Genomic DNA, 24,937 nt, shown 5'->3' on the forward strand with positions numbered 1-24,937 from the left:
GCTCACTGCTGTCTCTACAAGCCCTAAAAATCAGTGCTCTGAAACACCCACAAGGCACTGATGCCCTTCTCTCCCAGCAATCCCAGCCCCACGGAACATCCTCAAGAGTCTCACGCGATCTAAAATTATCTCAGCACAACTCTGCTGACTCTTTGGGCCTTACAACAGCAAGGATCTGTCATCCCTAGGCTTCTACAGCGCCTACAGGCATGACACAGACTTGACAGTCATTCTGGGGAGCACCTCCATGTTGCCCTGCCAAGCCCCACAGTCAAGTTCAAAAGCAGAAGGTGCAGGCTGGAAGCCCACAGCTCAGGGAGCAAAAGCCTCCTCAGCACCTTTACCTTGGTCTCCTGGTTGTTCTTGTTCTCGATGCCATAGATCTCCTGAAGCAGATAGCTCACCCGGTCAACCTAGGGAAGAAGACAACAGTTGGAGTGCCAGCTGCTCTGTCTTTCATGTCTCATGATCACTTCCCCTCCCTCCCTGTGTCCAAATGTCCATGTTACACCCACAACAGCCACCTCCCCTACCAAAATCATCTAAAAACCAAGTACTCTGCTTGTCTCAGAGATCAAGAGGGAGCACGCACCCATAGCCCAAATAAGCCAGAGGCAATCAGCCTTCCACAGTCCTTTCTTTCTGTGAAGTACTGCTTAACTTTAGCCAAGATGAACTTCCACCCATCTTCGTAACCTCAGCAGAGGTGCCAACAGCTCATTACTGGCACATCAATGGCTGCACATCACTTCCCTGTTCATCACCTGGGAGCAGAAGGTCAAGCCACTGAAGACAGACAAACCATCTCCCTGAGCATGAGAAGCACTCGAGGGACAACGCTACATTAGTGCAGTGTCATTTATTACCATCCCCAGGCCCTTGGTGGCATCTCTAAATTGGTGTCTGTGGTGGCAGAAAGTGCTCCAGGCACGGGTGGAAGTTGCTCGCAGACCCAAACCTGGGACATACTCCTCCAAGCCATGCCTTTTTGCTCTCCCGAGCAGCTGAATGAAGCACTGAGGCAAGAAAAGCTGATGGTTCAAGTCCCAGCAAGGCAAGCCCCCTCTGCACTGTGGGGTGCTCTCCCCTGTTCCTCAGCTTAGCCAGCAAGTACAGCATGACACTCAGAGCTGCGAGGAGCAGCTTCTACAAGGATGCACAAAGATACCGGTCCCCTGAGATTCAGTGCTACACAGCAGCTTTTATACAGAGCAGGGCGCGTTCCTCCACACAGAAACCTGCAACAGGTAAAATGGTGAAGGGGTTGCAAGGCATCAAACTTGACACATCTTGCAAATAAGGGAAGGAAACGCTTTCCTGCCACCTCCAGTAACTGTCCAGTTGACACCACGCAGTGAAGCCAAGCCACCAGGAACCCAGTGCTTCAACAGCTCCTCAGTCCTAGGGTTTTTGGCATTTCCATGTGTAATTGGCCTCTCTCCTTCCCTTTTGTCAAGCCAGGTGCTCAGAAGACCAACGGCTTTGCCGTGGTATTTCAGAGCTGCAGAAGACGTCACATCCAAGATGGGGGCAGGAGCAAGCTAAATCCAGCCCATTTGCCAGTTCAGAAATGCTCTGAGCTGGGATGCAGCAGCTTTAACAAACTGATTCCAGAGTCTCCCTGTTGAACTCAGCGTGCCGCTTACAGACAATCTGTTCTAGGCCTGCATTTCATGGCAATGAGGTCAGCTGTTGGACTGCTCCGCAAAATCCTCTGCAGTGGCTCACAACTCACCCAGGAAGTTTGGGAACAATTATGTGGGAGATGTCCTTTTGTAACCCAACATTTCAAAGAGAGTCTTGCTACAGCATCCTGACTCCTCAGAGGATCACGATGAGCAACAGAGAGTGCAGACGTGGTCAGCCCAAAGCAAAGAAGAGGTCAGGAAGGAAGAGACCAAAGCCTCTGCAGGAGTCTGCCTCCGATTTAACTGCTTGTCTCTAAAAATCCCGAGGAGCTCAGGTCCCAGTAGGAAAAGGGTGAGCAGTGCAACATGGCTCTTACTAGAAAAATCTCTAGGTTTTAAGAGAGTAGGAGTAAATAAGAAGTAGCAGGTGGTTGTACACAATGCAGTCCTTCACCTTCACGCTTCTCCAACCCATCCTGCACCACATCATCCTTCCAAAGGCTTCTGTTGCTGTATACAGCCTCAGCTGATGCACACAGGAGCCACCGGCCAAAGTCCAGGTCATGTTTTTCCGCTGATCCATCTGTTTGTATTCACTCAGGCTGAATTTCTTTAAACAGGCTGGTATCTACATTACAACTGATCTCACCTGAGAGAACAAAGCAGGACAGCTCATTAGCTGCTGCTTCCTGCTCCCAAAGAGCTTTAGAGATCGATGCAAACAAAAGGTACCCGGCAGTGACAAGGAGGGGAAGGCAAAAGAAAAGCAGTGATGGGGAAGAATGTACAATGTTATACAGATGGTTTGCTCCAGACATATACTCTATACCTCTGCTCTATGCTCTTATGTGTGCAGATGCTATCTCAGTTTCAGTGGTACTGTGTGTTCTTCTAGCAAGAGCTTCCTTCTATTTTAAAAGCCATAGGAGAGAACATACAAGCATTACATTTCACAAACTGCCAATAAAAAAAAAAAAAAGTACCCACAACCAAACACTGAGTGGGAAGGTTACACGCTCTGCCAGCAAAGACAGACAAGCACACACTGTTTCACTGCAGGAGTCAGTTAACCATACTGTGGTAGAGTGGGAACTTCCCTGGAGAGCACTTCCCAGCAAGACAGCCCTCCCTTTGGGGAGGCCGGAGTGCTACATGGAGAATGGTACACCCGCTGCATCAGTGTGCACAGCAACCCAACGCCGACTCAGAGAGCTCACAGCCCTGTAAGCACTAGGGTTTTTTTTTTAAAAAAATAATAAAAAAATAAAAATAATTTAAAAAAATCCCCTGAAAACCCACAAGCAAGACAAATGAGCGGCTTTTCAAAGATAAATGAGGAGCTTTTCAGCAGTTCACAAATGCTGTTCTCTGATCAGAACAGGCGAGAAAGAGGCACCGCTGGCATCCCACTGCTCTGCATCCTCAGTGCTCAGGCAGCCCCTTCCAGCCAGTGCACAAGCTCTCCCTTCAGAGGCACAGCTCTTCTGGGTGTTCCCACCACAAACCTGCCGTTGCAGGCTCGATAGACTCCCTTCCAAAACAGTCTCTATCTGTCTCTACCAAAAATACTTGTGGGACCCAGATCAATCAACTAGCCAGGAGATCGTGCTGCACCACAGCCAAGCTAGGCACCATGGAAGGGAGGGGAGTGCAGGTCAGTCTGGGACACGCAGGGCTCAGAACAGACATCAGGCTGGAGCAGCAAGTAACTCTCCACTAGCCCAGGACAAAGCTCTGGCAGCGAGGGCTAATATTGCTGTCACTAGGCATGAGGAGGTCTGAAGGACGGCCCACGAGCCTCCGCACAGCACGGGTGAGGCAGGTAGCGAATTACCAAAGGCGACTTTGAAATATGATTAACTAATACTCTTCAGTGGCTCTTTTCTGACCTGGCGACTGGAAGGAACATCTTAAAGCAAAAAGTGTCTAATCAAGGCACTTAATGACCTTCTTGGTAGCAAAAGACTTTTGAATTCAGATCAGAAACCCCAGCCATCAATCAGAAGCAGCTGAAGTCAAATGGATTTAAAGCAGAAACACAGCACACATCTGAAGGTGAAGGGATTGACCACCAAATGCCACCTCTTTCTCCAGGACATTTCAAGCTGATCCTTGCAGCAGGATCACGACCAGATTTCCTTTCAGAAGCTGAAATTCTTGGCAACCTTAGCGGTTTGCAGTTGCTTAAGTATTTCTCTCTATGCAAGACTGGATGCCATTTCAATCCCGATAAGGCACTACACAGCTTCCGTGCATCACACCACACCGAGATGGGCTAAAAAAGGGTTACAGATCCCTGATGTTTCCCGGTTTGCCAGTTTCCTTTCTTCCCTTCCCCTCATAACATATGCAGTCTGGTACATAAACAACAGCTTCAAAGCAAGACCATTCCTGCGACTGCTCAAGTACCAGGATACTCATAGGGGAGGGGCAAGATGAGCCAAAAGGTCTCAGCCCCTGGGGCTGCTCCAAAGATACCATGGGCACAACAAGGAAGCTTGTGCAGGTCAAAGATGATCCACTAATATCTTAATACACATACCTGTGGAAAGCTAACAGTTTTCAGCCTCCAGGTAGGACACTGGGAGCCTGCAAATATATCCTTCCACACCACAAAACCCAAAGCTTAAGGAAACCAGGCAGTGTCAACGAACAGATGTGCTTCACACTACTTAACACATACAGCACTTAAGCACACTTACACAAACTGATTTATTTACACCTATACAGACAGGGAAGCATCAGTACTGTGCCATGCCAGTTTTGTATTCAACACCAAATGCCAGCAAGGCAGGAACACAAAGGGCAGACTGGATCTATACACAGGGCCTGCCTCCCAGAGGAGCACAGAGAGACCTGCACCACTGCTCTGCCAGTCCCACGCTGCCACGTTTGTTCCCCCAACACACCTCTGGCTGCGCCACAACCAACCCAGGATGAAGAGTTGCCAGCAGCTCACTGCCTTTGCTTGTGGTATCTGAGCTAACAAGGTGAGAGCTCAGGCTCTCAGTGAATTAACACCGAAGCGTCCCCCTGGGTACAGTCAGGCACTTCTGGGACACCAGCAAATGTCCTTCATCAAGCAATAGACAGGGAACAGGTACTTACGATCTGCTTCTGTTTTAACGGCTTCACGGAAAAACTGCCATCAACGTGCTAGCAAGAAAAAAGGAAATGCATTAAATGGCTGAAGTGTACAAACTAAAACAGACTCATGATCAGAGCCGCTGTCTGCTAGCCAAGGGGAGGGTGGCACAGGTATAACTGGGGCAGTCTGAATGGCAACCAGTCCCAGCACAGTTCTCGGAACAGGGTATCAGTGTGCTCTTTGTCCACTCCAGTGCAGAGCTAGACGGACTCGGCTCAAGTTAAACCTGGTTGAAGCGGGTTAGAGCATACAAAGAAAACCCCTGGATCCTGAAAGGATCCCCTTGCAACATGAAAGCATCACGCTGGATGCTTTCAGGTTGCAAAGCAGTCCAACTGGGTGCAAACACTTCCTCAGCCAGTCCAGCAAGACTTGGCAGGGGATATTGGTTACACCCTAAATAACATCTAGTTACAGAGCCACTCGTGAGGCCAGAGCCCCGAGAGAGCAGGGGGCTGGCATGAGGCTGAGAAAAAGGCCTGTCTGCTGGACAGAGCCAGAAACAAGTCACACGTGCTCCACATTGCCACCTTCAGAGCTGCAGTGACCACCTTGAGGCTTTTATCTGCTCAGTGGCAGCAGGCACAGCTGGAACAATTCTGTATACACCTGGTGTCAGAACTAGTGATAAGAATAGCATGCTATTTCTATTTTCTCCATCATCTGCAACAGCCAAATAAACCAAAAGAAAACAACTCTTCTGACACAGTCTAGAGAGCAGGAAAGGAGACTTGGGGAAACTCCAGCAGGCCCTGCTGCTGTGAACAGTTTGCAGAAGTGCATCTGTTTGCTGAAGGACTTCCAGAAGGAAGGGACAACAACATTGCACCAAAAGACAAAACAGTCCTGTTTTCCAGGCAAACATGAAGTGCCAAGTTTCTGCCTTTGGAAGAGCTGCAAGGTCAGACTACAGATAGCATCGAAGTTACTATTCTGATCTTAAAAATACATATAAATAGCAAGTTACCAAAGCCTGCTGGTCTGTCTGTCCTCTGAGCACGTGCTGGTGATCAGCAACAGTGCTTATCAGCAAGGAACTCCTCTGGATTTATGGACTCAAACTTCAAAAGCCCTAATTATTCTAAGGATGGGGAATACATTTTAATCAAACAGGGAGGAGAAAGAACTCAACGAGCACTTTGTCCCGTGACTTTTTATTAAAAGAAAGATTTTTATCTTGTTTTAAGCATTCAGTGGAAGATGAGAAGCAAGAAGTGGCCCCACCTGACAGCATCCCTCTCTCACAGCACACACGGACTAGAAAAAGAAGGGAAGCACTTTCAATTCTTGAGCTCAGACCTGGACATGGGACATAATCCAGCACTGACAGAATGGCCTGACCAGCTTTAGTTGACTCCCAGTTTTGCTGCATACCTTGTTCAGCTCCCTGAACATTACAGGGGCTTTTGCCATCACTTTGGTGCACCCAGAGCGCTCTGAGGTTCTGCACAGTAGGTGGAATTTACCTATAATCCTAGAGAATTTACCTCTAATCCTGCTTCCAAAGCCGGAGCAGTTCAAGCCACTTTCCAATCTCATGAGACAGAAATTTCCAAAGCTTCGCTTCTGCCCTCATGGTAATACATTCCCTACACATGTGTATTTTCCTGGGGTTACTGCAACAACACTGTGTTTGGATGCTTGGAAAACAGCAACTAGACACACTCCTTTGCAAGTAAAAATGATACTCACATCATCAGCTCTGAAGCCTGCTCTGAACCCAGCTACAACCAAGAAGCTATGAAGGCAATAGCCAGGGGAGCACAGGTGAGTCTCGCAGATGAGGAAGGCAAACACGCATAGAATACTTCAAAATCAGGCTGTTACATGCAGGAAGCAGGTGGTCTCATCTATTTTTCCTCTCCTCAGAAACGGCTGAACAATTGTTTTGCAAGGCTAGGGAGTCTCCACCTCCAGTACTTTCCCACCAAGATGACAGATGGGCTCCAAACACTACAGCCTTCATCAAGGACCCACTGCCCACACTGTCCTCTCCCCCAGGTGGTGCTGAATAACGACTGAGGGATTCCAGTGTGTTTTGTTTTTCCAGATCAGCTGGAGGAGGAAACTATAAGAACAGCATCCCTGCCCTAGTCCCAGGGGTGCTGCAGCTGCCCACCTCATTTCTGACAGATCTCTAATTGCCAGGAGTAGAACTACCTACAGAGCCACTGCTCAGAGCGGCCTTTCTAGCACAGGAAAACTTATCTTCTTCACATCCTAAGTCCAACAAAAAAGTAACCTAGAACACTTCAAGCATCTTCCAGCCACAGGGCTTCCTTAGGACTGACTGTACTTCCCATGCCCTCTGACTCAGCTCGTCACCATCCACATTATCCACATAGGAGGAACGGAGTAAGACCTGGCAACTTGCTCAGGGATGCGTCAGGAACTGCACAGCTTGAGAAACAGAAGGCAGCCACGTGCCAGCCTGGAAGCGGGGAATATCTAACAGCACAGCACTGATGCTGCTCCCCTCCACATGCACAGCTCTGCTCCAGCATCTCTTGCCTCATCTTAGCATGTGGCTACAAGTATCACTTGCCCAAGATATGTGTCTGCAGTATCACCACAAACAGACACAACATGGTGCAGTTATGGTGCAGTTATGGATCTTGCAACCATTTTCAGGGTCCAGTTATCACGGGAGGAGATTCTGTTATCAAGGCTTGTGCATACAGCTTGGCTCACCACGTAGGCAGCGGTCAGCTACATCAAACATGCCACTGAAAAGCAGTGGAGCTCAAAGTCTTTAAGCAGGATGTATCCTAATTCTTTAAAAGGGCTTGGTCCTACATGTAAACTAAGGCCAAACAATGGTGCAACAGGGTCTGGACACAGCATATCTGGTTCTGCAAAAAGATCATGAGGGCCTGGAAAACTGCACGGCAGCAGCCACAGTCAAAACCTTCCACCCTCAAACATCACAGTCACTGAGGCACACCCTCTCCCCACACGCAGGAAACACCAGCTACAATTAGCTGAGTGACCAGCTCAGATACAAACGATAATTACAGGCTGTACAGGAACTGCTGCAAGCAATTATTTGTACTACAATAGCACTCAGGAACCCCACACACGGGCCAGGACTCCCTTGTGCTAAGTGTTACATAAATACAAACTATTGACCCATGGAAATGTTTATATATACAAGGACAAGGACAGGGACAGAGGGGAAAAAAAAAACTCATTTACCTTTTCAAATGCAGCCAGAAGAACATGGGCATGACCTGTCACCTCAACCACCACTGCAGAAAGAGAAAGAGCAGTCCTGGTTACACCCCGGAAACAGCACAAGTATAAAACTACCTCAAGCTGACTTTTAGTCCATTCACAATTTCTAAACTGCCATCTGTTCTATTTTCACCTACTCTTGCAATTTAAAACTTTTCTTATCTTGTCATCAGGTTGGTTCACCTCATACTCCTGCAGAGCAAGAACAAAACCCTTCCGGGCTCTGTGGTGGGACCTACACAGACATGCCTTCGTTATCTTGGGTGCTCCAAACTATCCTACTTTGTTTTCAGAGCTTGGAAATGGAAAGTAAAACATTCTGCTCTCCCCTCAAATTCCTGTTTTTAATTACCTGAATTTATCACGGAGATCAATAGATCCATCTGGTTTAACAGCAACTGGCAGCACTTCCAGCCCTGGTACTTATCACTTTATTTCACTCTAATCTGACATGCTTTTAAAATATTCATTTCTCGTGCCAATTTTGGACACCGAAACATCTCTGTCCAGTTCTCTGATTTTTTTGCCAAAGACAAATCACGCCTTCTCTCTTCCAAACGCAAGGCTTCCCTCTTAAACCAATAACATTGAGAAGGGTCTGTCAGAGGTTTCTGTGCTGCATTCAGGGCTCCCTCAGCAAATACAGAATAGAAGAAGCCAAGGTACAATCCCAGTCCCTCTGGCTCAAGATTCTAAGGTTCTGTTCAGCTCCAACTGGTTGGATACTTTTGCTTAATTATGTTTGGACTCATCATATGGAAATGGGAGACTGAGGTCGCGGACGTGTCGCCACAGGAAGGGAAGGCATGTAACCACCTCGCCCTGCCTGGACCGACGAGTACCTGGGCTATGCTCAGCACATGCAGAAGAGCTGGCAGACACCACTACCAGCTCTATGCCAGAAAGTCAACAGCTGAAAGAGGCAACTCCTGGTGTTGTTTAAAAGGGGGAGGAGCTCAACAGCTTCCTCTGGGCCCCCAGAACAGCAGAGACAAGAGGAACCATTCACTGGACTATGGCACAAAGAGCATGTTTGGAAACAGCAGTACGTGGGAGAAGAGAATCCATGCCTGCAGATTTGCTGGGTACCTGAGACTGGTCATGGCAATTTGGGTGCAATCAGGAACACAATGCCATGCAGAAAAGAGGGCTAAAACCAGAAATTCATCTGCTTGCTCCCCCAACTGCCAGCCAAGAGCAAGGCTGTTCTAGCTCACCCAATAAATGAAATTCAGGTCCCTCCCTGCAGTTTGAATAACCAAGTAAGATATAACAGGCATATCCACCGTGGCACTCAAGCAGTGTGTGTGGCTGGAGGTGCGCGACCCGTTCTGTGCGGGACTCTCCCTCCCCGAAGGGTTTCTGTACCATTCCCTGAGAGCAATCCTGCTGGCAGGAATGGGAGAGGGCTAACATTCCAGGCTCACACTCTTCAAGGCACACAAACATCTCCTGGCAGAATTCAGTCCAAATCAACACCTCACTGACTGCTATTTTAATTTGCTGTTCAATTTTATTTAACACAAGCAGTTACAGGCCAGCTGTAATTTTCCAGGTGCTCCAAACATACAAGGCCAGCTCCTTCCAGTCCCAACAGTTAAAAAAGAACCAAAATACACAACAATTTCCTCAAATCTCACTCAAGTGTCACATATTTTTGTGCTGATATTCTTTCCAGGAAAGGATTTAAAAGCAATTGCCTTTCCAGGTTATTAGAATAGATGACAGTACACTATTGGTTAAGACCAGGCATGGTATGTGCATAAATACATGCTTCCCATGCTGCCTCCAGTTCTATTTTTGGTCCTTCTAGGCATGCCCAACATTAGAAAGCACAAATACCTTGCCAAAAGCTCCATAAACAGAGGAAGGTGTTTTGTATTTATGGTCAAGAAATATACATATATGTCAATTTTACTAACAGTGCCTGAAATCACTAAAAATAGATGCACTTTAGAAGTAATTTCCTTTATGTTGCACTGTGCTTTGTTAGTCACACTTTAAATTGGTTCATCCAGTTCTATTCCACTCTGCTTGGAGGACTGTAAAATAATGCAATGAGTTTCTGGGCACTTTCACATCTACAACATAAGAAACTGAGCAAATGACTGCACTAAACAATGCAATCAACAATGGATTTTTTCCTTTCTAATTATTGTTAAATTTTATACAAAATGTTACGAAATGCAGAAGTGAAATGCTGGTCCTGCTGACCACAACGGTCCCCAATTTTAAAGAAAACGTGACTTCTTTGTGCCCTTTTCATTACTGACGCTCAGAATGAGTGCAAACACACGGAGTCCAAAAGCACACATCCCCTAAGGAAAATACTGTGCAAGGTGAGTAACAATCTAAACATTTACTGGACTGCCCTCTCCAAAATGGCAACATGCTCTAAAAATAATCAACAATATTATTTCTCATCAAAGATTATGCTCTTTTATTGTAACCATTCAGCATCCTGCAGAAAAAGCAGGAGAATTTTAAACTGCTGAATGAAGCTGTATTTGCTTGAACAGTGGCCTGAGCATCTTAAAGCCATTTCTTTTTCTCTGACCATTCCCAGGGGAAGACCCACCCTACCGCTAGCTTTTATGAAGACAACTTACCCCTCAAAGAGGAGGAAAAGACCAACTCCCTCCTGGCCTTAAACTGCAGATGCAAAACCCAAAGAGAAAGGAAGTAATTTGCTTCAGTTTGTGCCTGGCATTGGTGGCAGAGCCAGGAGCTCTCCTAAATACTATTCCAACACTAAATACCTGGGCATTTTTCCTGTAAAAAAATCGAGGCTATTTTTAAAAGCACATTTTACCTAAGAACCCATGGTTAGTTGGGCCCTTTTAATACAGGGAAGTTAAGGTGAACTCCTGAAATATTTTTATTCTGGAAAGGCTCCCCAAGCCTTTGCTACAAGTAAAATGTTTTCATCATTGCAGAAGGAGGCCTGCCCTGAAGGAGTCACATAACCTCAAAGAAAGCCAGAAGAAGACCAAGGGAGCACACCGTTACGCTTACCATCCCCTTCATCCACCACTGCTCGGATGACCACAGGGAACACACCACGATCCAAGTCAAAGTTCAGCTGAAAGAAGTGAGATGAGGTTAGACAATTCACACCAGGGTTGCCTGAAGAAAATACTCGAGATAGCGTTAACATTAGGGGAATGAAGGCCCCTTCTGACGGGCCCCCAGTTCCTGGTCTCAAAAGGACACAACAGAGCAGGAGGATTTAAAATTCAAGCACCAACTTTCAAAGGGAGTGAACCAGCATAACTACAACATATATACATTGACAGGGCACTAAACACCAGCCATAGCTAGCAAAGCAAAGGATCTCCATTTGAATTTTATATGGCATTTAATTCTCACTAATTCATATATCCTAAAAGTCTCCTGAATGATTTGTAGCAGGACAAGTTTCTCAAAATACATCTAGTGCCATAGTTTTGCTTGCATATGGTAGGATATAGAATAGCAATACGCATTGTGCTCCCTACACCTCAAAAGAAACCCTGACTCTTGCATGAAGTTCTTGAAGACAGAGAGAAAAATCTGTAAAACTTTAAGCTCACACAACACTTTAAGGGAACACCAGACTGATTTCCGTCTCTTGGCATGTTGTGAAATTCAGCTCCTTGACCTTCTAATCAGCAAGAGTGAAAATTTAAGATCTCACTCGAGTGCAATGAAAACAGACTCAATTTCTTCCTTTGCCCTGCACTTCATTAAAGCACTTTAAAAGCTTCATGTCGTCTTACAAACACAAGAAAAATGCAACCTTACAAACACTGTCCTATGCCAGGAACGGAAGTGGCTCAGAGACTGGATTTCTGGTGTTTTTTATTAATTACTGACTTGGTTTTTTTGTTTCATCTCTTGCCAGAAGAGAAAAAAGATGTCATTTCACCATGGTGCTCCAGGTAGTCTGTTTTCAGTTTTCCAGCAAAAACTGAGACCCAATTTGAAGTGCTGCAGCACCGTTCAAGTAGTGCTTTGGGGCTTCCCTCACTTTCCCACAGCCCCACATTGCAGTGCAATTTTCTCCAGCCAGTCCCTCAAAAGATAAACTATCAAGATAGCCATTGGCATCAGCACAAACGGCAACCCAAACCACCCAGACTGGAGGGGAAGTGACCCTCACAGTGAGCCTTAACACAGTTGAAAACAGTTCTTCCTCAAATGAATTATAACCCAAATGTTCCGCCTGAAATGAATGATACCTGTACAATGGGAGACGATACACCCTGGCAGCCACCAGGCAAGTGTGCCGTAGCTCATTAGCCATCCGGCTGTGCCTCTGCCAAGAGCTGCAGGCACACGCTTTGGACTGCAACAGCTCATCAACCTTCCACAGGAGGTGTGGGAGCAAGAAGAAATTGTGAGTCTGCTGCTCTTCTGTCCATAGCTGCACAGTCCTCATGCAGGCTGCATGCCTTTGGGGCCACGCAGCTTCTGCAGCGCTTTCTAGAAGCAACTCCGAGCTGCAGAACAAAGCTTTACACACACACACACACACACAGAGAGCTTTACACACACACACAGAGCTTTACACACACACACACACACAGTTCAAATGTGCACACTTGATTCCAAACAGAAAGCATGTGCTGGAAGACCTTATGATTTGACCTAGCTAGTCTTCAAACCTGAGGGATATTGATTTTCATTCTCTGTATGATAGTTTTACAATTTATTCCTCCTTTAAACTACCAGAATCTATTCTTTTTCCAAAACAGCAGAGTAACAGAGCGAACACAAAACTCTCATTTAACCTATCAGTATTTGTTATACAAGAGACTCATTGAACCACTATTTTCCAGCTTGCATTTTTGAACCATTATGACATGTCACAGAGGGAAAATTCATCAATGACAATTGATTAAAATTGCTGAAAGAAGCTTATGGTTTTGCTTTGCTTCCTGCTCTGATTTATTACTGTACGACAACAGTTACCATTTGTCCATTTGAAGGGAAAGTCACATCATAGAATTGTGGTTGCTTTATGATATAAACTTTTGCGTTCTCAAACAAAAGGCCTCTTTAAGGATTCTTTTCACATTCATTTTTACGGACCTGAAAACAACTGTCTCAACACAAGCCATACACTATAACTTGCAAGCAAACCAGTATATTACAAAGACAAAGTAAACTTTTACAAAGCTTTCCACATAACACCCAACACAACATTATTTTCCCTTCTGTCAGACAGCCAAGAACTACATCATGTGCGAGTATTACACTGAACAAAAATATGAACTAAATCTGCATTTTTTGGACAACACCAATAACAAAGCTGGAAAGCAATCTGGAGCATGCAATCGTACACAGCTGAGCAATAACACTCTGCCAGCTGTCTCAGATAAAAGTGCTGCATTTCGGTGGCCAGTTAAGAAGATTTAACCATATGCATTTTACTGGACTTGAGAGGAAGACAGAGATAACGTATATATGAGCTGAAATGGGAGAAGAAACTCTTCCAAATCACAGTGCTTGTTACACATTTTCTCCACCATCAGAGCTCCCAGTAATACCAATGAAAAAAGAGGAGACAGAGGATGCAGCAGGAGCAAGCAAAGGGAGCTAGAAGCTTACTTTTCCACAGCATCTCTCCCTTTAAGCTGTCAAAGGGATCTGACTTTAGTACTCAAGTTAAAACCTTGCTGGCAGGAACAAAAGTGAAAATTAAGCTTCTCAATTCTTTAAGAAGAAAGGGATCTGAGCTCCTACTTTGCAGCTCGCTCAGATGACAGAAGGGGTTGAAAAGCAGCTCTTCCAGGCTTTTGTAGGCTGAACTTGTGAAATCATATATTGGCAGAGAAGCCAAGACATCAGGAGACCAGACTCTGCAGGCTCTTGGTGACTGCCACGGCATTTGTTAAGGCACGGGACTGACTATAGTTATAACTGTAACTTCAAGACAATAGCTATTCAATCTTTTCAAAATAGATGAAAGATTACTTTTTTCCTTTTTTTTTTTTTACTGTTTCTTTTTTCTTTTCTTTCTTTTATTTTTTCTTTTTTTTTTAGCTCTATCTACCACGGTTCACATACACAACACTCTCACACAAGCTTGGGCAGGAAATGAACACTGTATCAGTGCTGGCGTGGGAGAGGGGTCCACAGGAACAAATATATTAGCAGTAGCTACAGACAACTCCTCTGCATCAGAAAACTCTTATGGCAATTCTGCACAGAGCAGGGGAAAGACCAAGGCCTCCCTGCTCTGCATCATGTGCAGGGGAAGCCCTTGGGCCAAAGCTCAGAGGCTCAAGAAGCAGAGACTTACTGCCTGAGTTGGAATTTTGCAAAGATACCAAAATTAATAGGACTCCACAGATCTTGCTATGTAGCAACAGCCACAAAATTTGATTAAAACCAAGCCCTTGTCTGTTTGCAGTTATGGGTTAAACCAAAAGGAGGAACATGTTCCCTTATTCAGCATTAACACACCAGTGTGAATCTGCCCCAGAAGGGAGAGTATCCCTCCATACACTATACCGCTACAGTTAATAATGCAGGATGTGGCCCTTAAACAGAACAGGACTCTTCTAGAGCAGTGGTCTCCAAACTATTTTGACTATTCTTCCCATCAGCAAAAAGTTTTGGGCACATACTCCCAATATATATATATTTATAAGATATATACATACACTGCTGAAGTTCCTCCCATGACCCAATGAGTTGTCTTGCATGAACCCCACTTTTGAAGATCAGCCAAAAAAAAAAAAAACAAAAGCAAAAACCAAAACACTAACAAACCAGAGAGATCAAGACAGACATTTGATCCTACAAGCTCTCTGGCTGGCAGGGTGAGGAAGGCTGAGGAGTGGCGGGTTCTCCAGGAAGAGCTCCAGTGCTGATCTCTGCAGTCTCCCTCCTACACCAGATGTTGGGATGCCAGCTGATCAGCAATATCAGAAGTCGCTTTTTTGGGTTTCTTCCCTGTTTGCCAAGTTCCCATACAGTGCTCATACCTGCTCCTCCCAAGGCCCCATTCGTCTCGTACCCACAAAACATGCCATGGAAGCTGGGAAAGGGTGTCTTCCAGCCATAACTTCATGGCACTAAATGGAGTCCACTGCTTCTGGGACAACAGGGTTGTGGAAAGAAGGGGACACTGAGAAGAGACTTACCTCATCATCCTTCCAGTCTGAGAAATCAATCTTGAAGGAAGGCAGGGAGAATTGCTGGCTTACCCCTCTCTTGTAATGAACCGTCTCCGATTGCAGAGAGGGATTCTTTGTGCTGTATCTGAAGAAAGCGGGGGGGAAAGAAAACTTGTTTTAACTTTGCTCTCTGCTAGGCTCTCATTCAGCCTGTCCACCTTTCAGGAATCACAAGTGGCAGCTCTAAGAGGCAGAGCTGGCAGGGGCTGGCAGCCATTCAGTGGGGAGACAAAAAGGGAAGGGAAAGATCAAAGCAAGAAGGTGAGCACAGGGAAGGGAAAGCAGCGCAGACAGGCAAGGTCTGATTGGATCCATACTGACCTGCCTGGAAACACTGGGTGTCAGAGGAGTACTGTGGGGTGCGGCAGCCTGGCAAAGGTTATCACGCTAAATCCAGGGCCTAGGCAACGCTGGCTTTCAGCCCAGCACAGTCTTATTTTCTGCAGGAAACGCAGGAAGAACGAGCAATGATCTAACAGTGGCAAAACACAATGCAACGCAACGCTGAAAGCTCTCCTGTGCCTCTGAGGGACAGCTCTGCAGTGAGAAACACTGCTTGGCTCACCATCATCTTGGTGAGCAAGAGCCATTCCAATTCACTCCTCTGTTCCTCACTTGCTTCCCCAGAGGTGTTGCAGGGCTACCAACAACACCAGAGAGACATCAAACAGTTCTCCACTCTGGCCACTCAGAGAAGAGTCACAATTCTGCCACTGTCTCAAGGCCCGGCACTGAAATGCCACACTGCCAGGCTGGGATGAACATCTCTGGAACAGGACCATAGCTACTGTCCACCATCTTCTGCACCCAGAGCCCAGCCAGTGCTGTCTGCCCCAAGAGAGACGTTTCACTGCCCACTGACCGTCACTATGGATGGTGCGACTCACAGGGGGCTTCAGTGGCAAAACAGGATTTAGAAGTTTTCACCCCTTTCTGGAGGGGTGATTTCTGAGCTGGATGTGCACAGCCTCTCGCTCTGCCACTTCTGGCACAGGAGAGAAGGCAGTGAACTACAAACCAGAGTGGGAACCATCTGAAGCTGGTTTTACCACCAAAGCCCTTGCTGTCGAGCTACCAACCGTGTGTTCAGAGCATGTTGACAAACTGGAGAGAAAGTGAAAGATCCCTTGCCCAAGAGGCTTACACCAGAAACAACCTCCCCTGGCACAGCGATGAGACAGGTCTAGCTCCAGCTCTACAAGAAAGACTTCAACAGACGGTCACAGTAACGGGATGTTATCTCTTCTGCACACTAACCAGCACTTCATAAGCAGAGCTTCACATGGTGAGACTGCCAGAGCGCTGGCCTCCAGCCACTGCACACTGAACAGCTACAACCTCGAAGCCTTGTTGACTGTTCAAACTTGATTGCCACTGTTCTTGATCGACCAGACAGCCTGGGGACAGCACCAGGAATTCTAGGCTGAGTTAATCCTGAATTCAACTTGGGATATCACATAGGATCCCCTGACAACCAGCTCCTCAGATTCTGCTGATCCCATTTCTCAAAGAGTAACATGGGCATTACTACTGCCAGCCCTGCAAAGGAGACAACACCAGAAGAGACTGAGGCATTTCACGTGGCTGATTCAGGACAGAGTCCTGTCAAGCAGAGCAGTTAACAGTGTGCACAAAGGCAAAGAAAAGAGAATGCCTGCTTGAAAAACAGGATTCTGTACTTTTGAGAACATTCAGCTGTTCTGAAACACAGACACAGCTTACAAATCACCAGGTATGTAAGCAAAGGTTGGAAAGCTCCAAGTTCCTTCGGCCTAACTACACTTTTGTGGAGAGGTGCAGCACACCAGAAGAGGATGGCAATGCAAAGCTTTTCTACATCTGAGGTAATGCCTTCTGGTTTCTGTAAGCAAGGAGCAAGAGGGCTGGGCAGCTCACTTCCAGAGGGGGTGAAGCAAAAACCATTGGAAAAGCCCATGGGGCAGAGCCAACCAAGAACTGCAGAACTGAGCATCACACCAGATATGTGAAGACTGGGCTGGAGGATGGCAGAGATTATTAGAGAGGATATGCCTGAACCTTAAAACTCAGCTTTAAGCGATGCTGTGGAAACTTTATACTTAAGAGCTACCTGCTGTGAGAGTGCAAGAGCCCACAGAAACAGTGGCCTGCCCTCCAGCACTCAGGCCAGCCAGCATTGTAACACAGAGCCTTAAAGCACGATGATTACAATGCTGAAGGTGCAAGAACCTGGATACTGGAAGATGATGAATATTTATTAATTGCTCTCAAACCCAAGGAGGAAAAACCAGACTCCCCACTGCTGCTGCCTTTTTCTGGAAAGCTAGTGTAGTTGCTGCACCCTCCGAAGATCCAGAAGACTTATCAAGTGTCAAAGATCCACATTAAATTCTAGAAGGCCATGACAAAGGCCAGGTACACCACATGCACTCCGCTCCTCCTGCCAAGGCAGGTGCATTATGTTATTTATGACACCTTACCCTCAAAGACCATTCTGTACTGCACTGAAATTGTGCTGCTTTACTAGAAGGCCTCACTCCATCCTTCATGGTGTGGGAGAGATCAGAAAGACAGGTCTTTTATGTGTGAATTACAGAGCAAGCAATTGAGTGAAGTTTTATTTACTGAGTTGTCAAGCAGAATGAATAGAGCAAGCCTGTATCTAGCTCTTTTTGTGGTGCTCTCAAAGCTTTCCAGCTCTGCAGAGAGGCACAATTCTCCCTCTACAGCTGAGAAAGCAGGAGATGGAAGAGTGACTTATCTAAGGTGACACCAAATCAGGAACCTACTGGAAATAAAGTGCAGAGGAGAGAGTGGAGGTCAGAGACTACCTGGATGACATGCACCACAGCAGTGCTGGGAAAGGGTTGTAAACATGCTGAAGGTGAGTGCCAGGAAAGCCGGAGGACCTGCACTTACAGCAGCAGAAGCCCAAACCGGTCTACAATAGGAAAACTAGTAACGCTGTTCCAAGGAGGACAGGGTAGGACAATACTCGCATAGAGTTGCTGCTCTCACTGCTCCTGAGAAAAGAATAAACCAGGTACATAGATTTTCTGAGCTGAAGAGTATGACGAAACTATCAAGAAGGCTTCCCCAAGTGAACCAAGTGAGCTTTATACCTCAGACTGCGTGACTGCCTAGCCCCCACTGCCAAAACGCATGACAGACTTGGATCTGAATACCCAGACAATGCTGGAGAGCTCCACTCAGCAGCCAGTGCCCAAGCTGCTGACCAGCAGCAGGCCAAGAGCCTGGTGAATGCCCTGGTGACCCCAGATTGTTACAGAGATCAATCGTCTTTCTAAGGTGATGCAGACGATCCACTGCACAAGTACACACTCCTTATGCTGCATGGGAGGACACCTTAGCAAGCTGTTACAAAGAAAGTATTCTGCATATTAGTGTCTAAGTGGTCTCCACCCATCCCCAGCCCTTTTGGTTGGCATTTGTTGTATTCATAAGTCTTCTATTCCCTGTCTATGCTGCTGTGGGTTTACAGCAAACAATAGTGAAGAAGCTCTGCAGAGCTGTGGAGATGTGTTACAGAAAAAGAGAGCATGTACTGAGAATAAAGGATAGCAGAGAAGCAACACACTGGCTCTCCCTGCATAAAGGCTGAAATCTGAATGTTTGGGCTGCTGTTTCTCAGACTGCACCAGGCCAGGTCTCCATCCAGATGGGAGGTGTAACAAAACCACCTTGCGATCACTAGCAGCTCAGAACAATGGACAAGTGGGGTCTGTCCTGTTAGGTCAGGACCAAACAGAAATCCCTGGTCACATTTTTTTAAAGCTGTTTGTTTGCTCAGGTACGCCGAAAGCATGAGAAACACCAGCAACATCAGGCACCACACTGCTGAGTGCAGCAGCAGCCCCCAGCTCTGTCCTCAGGATTCACGCAGCCCATCTCCTCCTGTAAGCTCTCTGACACACCTTTACTCCCACAAAACAAAGTTTACACTCCGCACTGACTCCTTCCTCCCCCATGTCAAACCCTTCCATCCCTCAAAACCAGACGTGTATTGGAGAACTGGCAGATGAGAAGCCCTGTGACTGCATCATGGTGATTTTTGAGAGAAGAGGAGACAAACTAAAATTATTCCCCAGTCTGACTCCTCCACCATCGGCCGAGAGGCACTCGCTGCCTGCACGGAGAAACACGGCCTGTGGCTCATGCAGGCGTCTCCCTGTACGCAGTCCAGACTTGCTACCAGGCACCTGTAGACCTTAAGCAGCTCCCAAGCCACCAGTGACACACTAGCGTTTGGGAACCTCTGGCTAAGCAGAGTTAAACTGCTGCTGCTACAGGCTCACTGGAGATGCAACACGACTGTGTAGGGGTGTTTCTCCCCATCTCGCTCATCCCTGATCAGCGCCTGGGGAAGGTCTCAGCAAGGCGCCAGTCCCAACTTGCGCAGACCTCTTCACTGCTGTCTTCCTCACGCTCGGCTCCACCTGGCACTGGGGCTGCCTTGGACAGGCAAAAGACAGTTTGTCTTACCACAAGCATGCTGGGACCCCTGACTGAGAAGCACTAAGTAGGGATCCTAGCCAGCTTGCCTCAGTTATGCAGAGCACCATCCAGACCCTATTACTCAGAGAAAAGCAGGATGCACATAGCAATGTTGCCCCAAGGTACCATAAGGGCCGAGAGACAGCCTGCACTTTGAAAAGCCTGTGGACAAAATAAGAGTCCTCTTTCTGTACTAACAGCTACGCAGGTTGCATGGCAATTTGCAGTGAATTGAGGACAAGGTAGAGTTACCAAAGGCAGTTACACAAGAGCTTTAGAGGGTACTCGGGAACCAACTCTTCCACTGCTGCAGGCTGTGACTGCCTGGCAGGCTTCATGTCCTCCAGGTGATGAGGAGGGAGCCAGTTATGTTCTGCTGGCGTTCCAAGGGGCCAGGACTCGATGTGGAACAAGCATGCTAGCCCTCCCTCTCTCTCCCACCCACACACTCCCCTTTCATTTTGGGCCAGGATCTCACAGGTCAGCTGTCAGGGAAGAGGGAAGTTGGACAAGTGTCTCAACTCAAAGTGACTTCTATTGACAAAAGAAACACTACCAAAACATAAGAAGGCCATAGCTCTGGGTCTCAGTCAGAGTTGGGCAAGATCCGGCCCAGAGAGGCTCTCACACAGAGTTTGGAGGTGAACTGGGTGCTAAGTTGGTGCACTGCAGTCCCTGCCAGTGTGTTCTCCTCCCCTCCTGCTTCCTCCCAGAACTGAGTTTCCACTCCAGGCCAGGAGGAAATAAATGCCTTATCACGCAGCTGAAACACTGCTGCCCATAGCCCTCTCCAGCACCTGCAGAGCTTTGCCTTCAGCTGCTGGACTTACAGTTGAGAGCACCACACTCACGGCTCCAACCAGGCTTCAAAGCCGGCAGCTTACACAACAGCTACACAGAGAGGCACAAAGGCCAGAACTCTTATTAAAGACAGAGGGTTTGTCTGCTCGGTGAAATCCATAGAATTTGGCTCTCCAGCCTGTGAACTCTGCACACTACAGCGTTCCCTTGGGGACTGGTGTCTGCCTGGATCAAAGCAGGCTTCTGCTGTAAAGGCTTGCACCTAGCAAAAAAAAAGCACTTGCCTCTGATTTCTTCACACAGAAGAAATCTCTCTGCACAAAGAATTCATATTAATCACTACAGTCCAAAGCCAAAAGCAGCAAGAGCACCTTTCAAAGGCCCTGAATAGACAGAGGCTATTAAATAACCAAAGGAATATCCAAGTGCCTCTGTCTCTCCTATGCAAGCTTTAGTGAAAACAGCCATGCGCTCAGCTACCCATTTCAGCTGGATTTCATTCTGTGAACTGACTATTCAAACTTCCACATGCAGACAAGAATATATAATCATTGCAGTGTCATGACCACCATCAGCTTAAAAGACTGTGCTAGGATGTTTGCAATGAGTATAGCAAGCATTGCAAAACAAACAAGGAAACGAGATTTAAAAAAATAAAAAAATCCAGTACTCCCATTTGTGCATCAGCAACACAAATAGCACAGCCCTGAAAAAGGGCAAGGATTGCAGAGCTAGACTGACCTATTTTCATTGTGTTTTCTCTTTATAATGAGAAAACAGAGCTAGGCAACATTACCAAGACATGGAAGAGAACCTTTTCTGTCCAAAGAGGAAGAATCTTTTTCATAAGAATAGGCTGCAAAACTCAAACCTCTCATGTCATATTTATCATCAGCTCCTGATCTGCCTGGATTGCTCATGTCTTTAAAGCTGGCTGTTCTAAGTGCTTCCAGCTACAGGGCTGGTTTGACTTCTTCCCCTGAGGAAACAACCGCCGCTGTCGTGTTTTAACTACACAATCCTTCCTGCTAGTCAGCAGCATACCTACAGCTGGAAAAGTCCCGGGGGCCCTCCCAGGAACAGGCTAATAGTGTGCACATCAAGGCTTTTGCCAGAAAAGGAAAGGACACATTCACAAAGCACACACAAAAAGAGAATACAATCTCTGCAGTCTGCTCCAAAAAACGTACCTGTTTCCTAAACCAAACACATCTAAGAGTACAAACATGTGAACCAGTTACTGAAGGAGAAGGCAGGCTACAAACTGGGAGTCCTTCAACTATTCTGTAGGAGCTGCTGAGGAGTACTGCCAGCCCTGCAATGGAAATAATGCAATGCAGAGTACCCTTTCACTGATCTGGGGGGAAATTACATGCTTATGGGCAACCACTAGCGAGTAGAAGAGGCACAGCTCGCATACCTGCGTGTTTGTGCCTCCTACATGCTAAGGCAGAGATTTTCATGCCATTTAGATAGGGCCCATCCTAGTCACCCTTCGCTTTTGGCCGAGATGGCTGAACCCTTCCTTGCTGCACATGCTGATCACCTCTACAGCAGGCAGAGAGATGCCTCTCCGGCTGGCTAGTCTCAAAACCAGTTAGCATCACGGATTCTGACAGCAATTTCTCTTTGTTTGCAGGACATTTTTGAAGCTGACAGGTACCGCTGTGCCTCAGTGACACTGAGCGATACAAGGCTTGTCCTCACGGGTGAACAGTCAAGCTGTTATAATGGTTTCCCCAACAAGGGTATTCCTTGCTTTCTACCCAGCTGCTGGAAAACTGAAGCCAAAGGAAAGGACAAACTGAGAAATATCACTCTCTTCAAGCCAGCCAGATCTCAGACCAACTCCCCAAGAGCACACCCACCACTAACCAAAGATGAGAGTGGATCTTCGGGGAAGACACTGTGCTAAAGCTCACTGTGGGGGCTGCCACAGGGAACAGAAGCACAGCAGAACAGTTTGCCAATTTCCAAAACCAAAGAAAATGGACACAACCAGAAAAATAAGGAAAACTCAGGATATTAGGGGTCTTGAGCTGTTCAGAGGCAGGTCACCGCTAACTCCATGCCATTAAAGAGACTGCATATAGGCAGATCTGGTCTCTGTTACCCTTGGGGTAACGCACCAGCTGGTCCCCTGAGAACTAATGTGTTTAAAGAGCCTTTAGGCTCACCACAAAGTAACCAGGCAAAAGATATTCAAAAGGTGACAGCAGTAGGCCCCTCTAGATTTAAACTAATTGCCATTTCATCCAAGAAGCTTCTACAGACATCTGCACTAGCATCAGAAAGTGCCGGGTACCTTCCCCTGGGCATTGGGCTGCAGAGGTGAAGACACGTCTACAACCACCTCAGCCACATATTTGCCTTCTCCAGACTTTATTGGTCAACTGTGGTCCCACAGCAGCGATGATACAGCTCCCTGTACCCAGAGTTCAACAGTTCAGGAGAAGAGGCAGCCAGCAGTTGGGAGCGCTGTGTTCCCAAAATCTTGGCTGAGAAACAGTATAGCTGAGCATATCTCCCAGCACAACTACCTGGGAAAGTCTGCTGAACACTCCTTTGAGACAGGTTAGGACAGGCAGCACACACTGATAAAGCCACCGGCTTTTAAACAGAGCCCAAACAACTCCAGGAGGAAGATTCCTGGCTTGCAGAAAGGCTTCCCTTTGGTCATGGAGACCAGCTAATCCTGAAGGCAGGCCCATGACACAGAGAACGTTGCAGCTCTCAGATGAGCAGAGGCTCTACAACAAGCAAGGCCTCTGCTCAGCAAAAGCCACCTTCCCCCTCCCCTCACCCCAAACTGTAGGAACCTAACAACATTCCTAGCAGGAGTTTCACATGAGCAGGAGCACTGATACTATCAGGATCAGTGGTTGTTTCAGCAGAGAAGCAAGAATAACTTGTTTAGCGCTTCTAAGGAGCCATGCTGCAGGCTGGGGACTAGGAGAAAATTTCTGCTTTTCACAAGGGTCCAGAAAGTTTCTCCCACTTTAGGATTTAGCATCGATTTAGGAAAGTGGAAAAAAAAAAGTGTTTTCTTTTAAAGAGCATCTTCTTCCCAATCAAGTGCTGTATACAGCAATAGAAAACGTTTTGAATTTATACACAGTGCAGCTTTTGCACATGCTTGTTCCTTGAATGTAGCTGTTAGCACCAAAAGAAATTGAGAAAAAGGAAAAACTACCAGCCCAGGCAGGGGAAAGCTGCATTCCTATTAGTGCACTAAAAATGCACTCACTCCACTCAGAGCTCTAAGAATGCAGCCCCGATTTTTTTTTCCACTAGAATTTGAAAAGAATAAATCAAAGTAATTATAGCACTGCCCTTTTAGAATTGCTTTGCAAAGCTGAAATCAGAGCTTCAAAAGGTTTTTACTAGCAGCCAGCAAATCCAGAGAAGCAGAGATGCCTACTTCGGGCAGCTGCACTAGCCCCAAGACGTGCTTCATGAGCCACTTCCACATGGAAAAATAGCCTGGGTTGAATTAAAGCAGCTTATAAAGTCTATATTCGCATCTCACTTCCCCCAGCCCTTATTACCTACACATCTGCATGAAATCAGGATCACGCCTTCCAAAAGGTCCCCTGGCTTCTGGTCCACCCCCCACACCCACACTTACTTAACATTTGTTGTCCAAGAACTCTGGAGCACAGACAGGCAGTTCATCACTCCTATGCTACGGGGAAATTAAAGTATGATTTATCAAATAAGAGGCCAGCAGCAGAAGCAAGAGCTGAATGCGAGCGCTTTGACTTTTGATGTAAAGTTTAGTGCACTGGGGACTGTTGCCCCCCTAGCAGGGCAGCACAGTACCATCAGCTATGTTTCGTTAGCAAGGTAATGACTGCTGACTACTGATCCTGGTTTCGTGCAGAGCAGGTAGGGTTCATGAGCAAAGGCTTCTCCTCTGCCATCTGAACAGAGATCCACCCCTCAGTGAACCATGGACAGGGTGGATTAAAAAATGCATATTTAAAAAAATTTCTTTGAAGTTGACAGTTGTGTTAACTTTCAGAAACTCTACTTAGGAATTGTTCAAATTAAGTTTAAAAATCAATTAGGTAGTTCATGTTTGCTGCATGAGCTTTAAAGAACAGACAACAGCAGTGGTGACAGTCACTAGCTTAGTGCATGGCACTAAATTTCAGCAAAACATGTTCTTAAGTGAACCAGAAAATGTGTTTTCCTCCTCCGGCCAACTGACAGAGTTCTGAGAGGAGAGCTACTAGTTACAGAAGACTGAAAACACACTCTGTCCAGAAACAGTTAGTTGTAGTCGGTAGCTATAATACTTCCATTAAGCAATTATTATTCAAGGCACAACTTGACAAGACAGTCTCTTGAGAGTCCAACATAGAGCAGTTTAACCAACAAGAACGCTGCACTGCTGGTCTCAGGTGATTCAGTTGCACTTCCATCCCAACACAGCTTGGTTCAAGACACAGGTTAAAAAAACC

At 46.6% G+C, this 24,937-nt stretch overlaps 1 protein-coding gene across 4 annotated transcripts in view; it reads right to left on the reverse strand.

Annotated features, from left to right (window-relative positions):
* The window catches only part of MGRN1 (mahogunin ring finger 1), a 55,965-nt gene that overhangs the window by 11,467 nt on the left and 19,561 nt on the right, over positions 1 to 24,937 (reverse strand). For all 4 annotated transcript variants that reach the window (XM_086473244.1, XM_086473240.1, XM_086473245.1 and 1 more), the window contains exons 5-9: positions 15,144 to 15,261; positions 11,026 to 11,092; positions 7,972 to 8,024; positions 4,737 to 4,784; positions 345 to 413 (exon numbers count right to left, since the gene is read on the reverse strand). In XM_086473244.1, coding sequence (XP_086329370.1) covers positions 345 to 413; positions 4,737 to 4,784; positions 7,972 to 8,024; positions 11,026 to 11,092; positions 15,144 to 15,261 — 355 coding nt within the window. The remainder of the gene's footprint in view (positions 1 to 344; positions 414 to 4,736; positions 4,785 to 7,971; positions 8,025 to 11,025; positions 11,093 to 15,143; positions 15,262 to 24,937) is intronic.

The sequence above is a fragment of the Leptosomus discolor genome, chromosome 14, assembly GCF_034619465.1.
Source record: "Leptosomus discolor isolate bLepDis1 chromosome 14, bLepDis1.hap2, whole genome shotgun sequence".
Classification (NCBI taxonomy): Eukaryota; Metazoa; Chordata; class Aves; order Leptosomiformes; family Leptosomidae; genus Leptosomus; species Leptosomus discolor.